The sequence below is a fragment of the Olea europaea genome, chromosome 20 (assembly GCF_002742605.1).
Source record: "Olea europaea var. sylvestris chromosome 20, O_europaea_v1, whole genome shotgun sequence".
In the NCBI taxonomy this organism is placed as follows: Eukaryota; Viridiplantae; Streptophyta; class Magnoliopsida; order Lamiales; family Oleaceae; genus Olea; species Olea europaea.
The window spans coordinates 11,366,423-11,368,504 of NC_036256.1; the positions used below are offsets into that span (position 1 = coordinate 11,366,423).

At 38.9% G+C, this 2,082-nt stretch overlaps 1 protein-coding gene across 1 annotated transcript; it reads left to right on the top strand.

The window, feature by feature from the left end:
• Positions 1-389: 389 nt before the first annotated feature.
• On the top strand, positions 390-1,900 carry LOC111369620 (squamosa promoter-binding-like protein 1; the record flags this gene model as incomplete). The annotated part of the gene is made up of 2 exons (XM_022991204.1): positions 390-1,040; positions 1,322-1,900. Coding segments are annotated over 2 exons (1,095 nt in total), but the record flags the coding sequence as incomplete, so codon positions are not given.
• Positions 1,901-2,082: the final 182 nt, after the last annotated feature.

The window sequence follows — 2,082 nt, forward strand, 5'->3', positions numbered from 1 at the left end:
GCTTTTTTTTTTTTTTTTTTTTTTTTCTCCAGAGGGCAAAATGAATGTGTTTATCATGTTCCAAAAATACACTAAAAGGGTTGGCACATTGAACATTATTTATAACACGTCAAATTTGGGACAGTTGCGGGCTAATTCTGCCTGATGTTGACTCCTATTGAAGTTATATATGATTGAGCTTATTTACATGAGAAATGCGAAGCAATGAGAAAATCTGGGCAATGGGCTAATTCTGTGTGGTGTACACATGCATGCAATGGCATGGTAGCCATGAGCTAGTATGACTGCATTCATGGAGTGATATTCTATAGTTTGATCACCACATATACGTGTACTGCTTCCTAATTCAGAAATTAATTGAAAATTTTCCACTCACTAACCTCTAAAATTTTCCTAAATTTATCCAGGTTGAAGATAATTGTCTTGGAAGCAGCTTCTTTCCCTTCATAGTTGCTGAGGATGATGTTTGCTCTGAGATGCGTATGCTTGAAAGAGAAATAGAGTTGACAGAGACAGATGATTTCCAGCTAGAAACTGGGAAATTAGAAGCACGAAACCAAGTCATGGATTTCATACATGAAATGGGATGGCTTCTCAATAGAAATAATTTGAAGTCCAGATTGGGGCACTCAGATCCTAACTCAGACTGTTTTCCTTTTAAACGGTTCAAGTACCTTGTGGAGTTCTCTGTGGACCGTGATTGGTGTGCTGTTTTAAACAAACTTCTTGACATTCTTTTCAATGGAACAGTTGGTGCTGGAGAGCAGCCATTCTTGAAGTTTGTGTTATATGAGATGGGTCTCCTTCACCGAGCTGTGCGTAGAAATTCTAGAGCACTGGTGGAGATGCTATTAAAATATTCTCCAGAAAGAGTAGCAGATGAACTAAGTTTGGAATACAGCTCCCTTGCTGAGAGTGACGGGAGTTTCTTGTTTAGACCTGATGTTGTGGGGCCTGCAGGTCTGACACCTCTTCATATTGCAGCTGGTAGGGATGGATCTGAGGATATATTGGATGCCTTGACTTGTGATCCTGGAAAGGTAATCATTTATCTCTACCCAATTCTAATGTTAAACCTGGAAGGCACAAGTATAATCATTTCATTTGCATGCGCTGCATCTTAGGAGGCCTCTTCTTTGCTTGCACAGCCTTTCGTTAAGTTTTGCAAAATAATTGTGGCAACCAGGCCTTCTAAACCTGATTATCAGTTATATGAATGAACTAAGACTTGCCTACGTTTAATATTCTAGACTTGTAGTTCAGTGAGATCTATTTAGCGTATTCTATGTTTTTGAAAAAAATGCTGATATGCCTAATTCAGGTGGGAATTGAAGCATGGAAGAATGCCCATGACAGCTCAGGATTCACACCTGAGGATTATGCTCGGTTGAGAGGACACTACTCTTACATACACCTTGTTCAGAGGAAAATTACCAAAAAGGTATCTGCTGGGCATGTAGTTGTAGACATTTCTGAGACTTGTTCGGATAGCAGTGTCAACCAGAAGAAAAATGGAGGTGACACTACTGGTTTTGAGATTGGAATGTCCAAAATAAGTTCAATTCAGCGGCCCTGTGGAAATTGTGATCAGGAATTGGTTTACAGAAGTAGCAGTCGAACTCTGCTTTATAAGCCTGCAATGCTCTCAGTGGTGGCCATAGCGGCCGTCTGTGTTTGTGTAGCCCTTCTTTTCAAAAGCTCGCCCCAAGTTCTGTATGTGTTCCGTCCATTCAGGTGGGAGATGTTGGAATATGGTTCCAGCTGAGAGCAACATGATAATGAGTGAATAAGTTAATGGGCCTATTATGTATTTGTATGTCTTGTTATGTGTAGAGCTGAAGCACACTTGCTGGACAGCTCTCTAGGTATTGATCTATTTATATGATGATGCTTCGTCAAATTGTGATTTACTTTTCTTTTTCCTTTTTGGATGTGAGGATAAATATCTGAGATTGTTTAAATGTAATAACTTGTTAAATTAAGGATTGAATGCTGTGATAAGTGCATTTTATATAATTATTTGGCTTCTTTACTTGCTTATTAATAATTGAGCAGATATCTAATTAATTTAGTGTTAGGGTG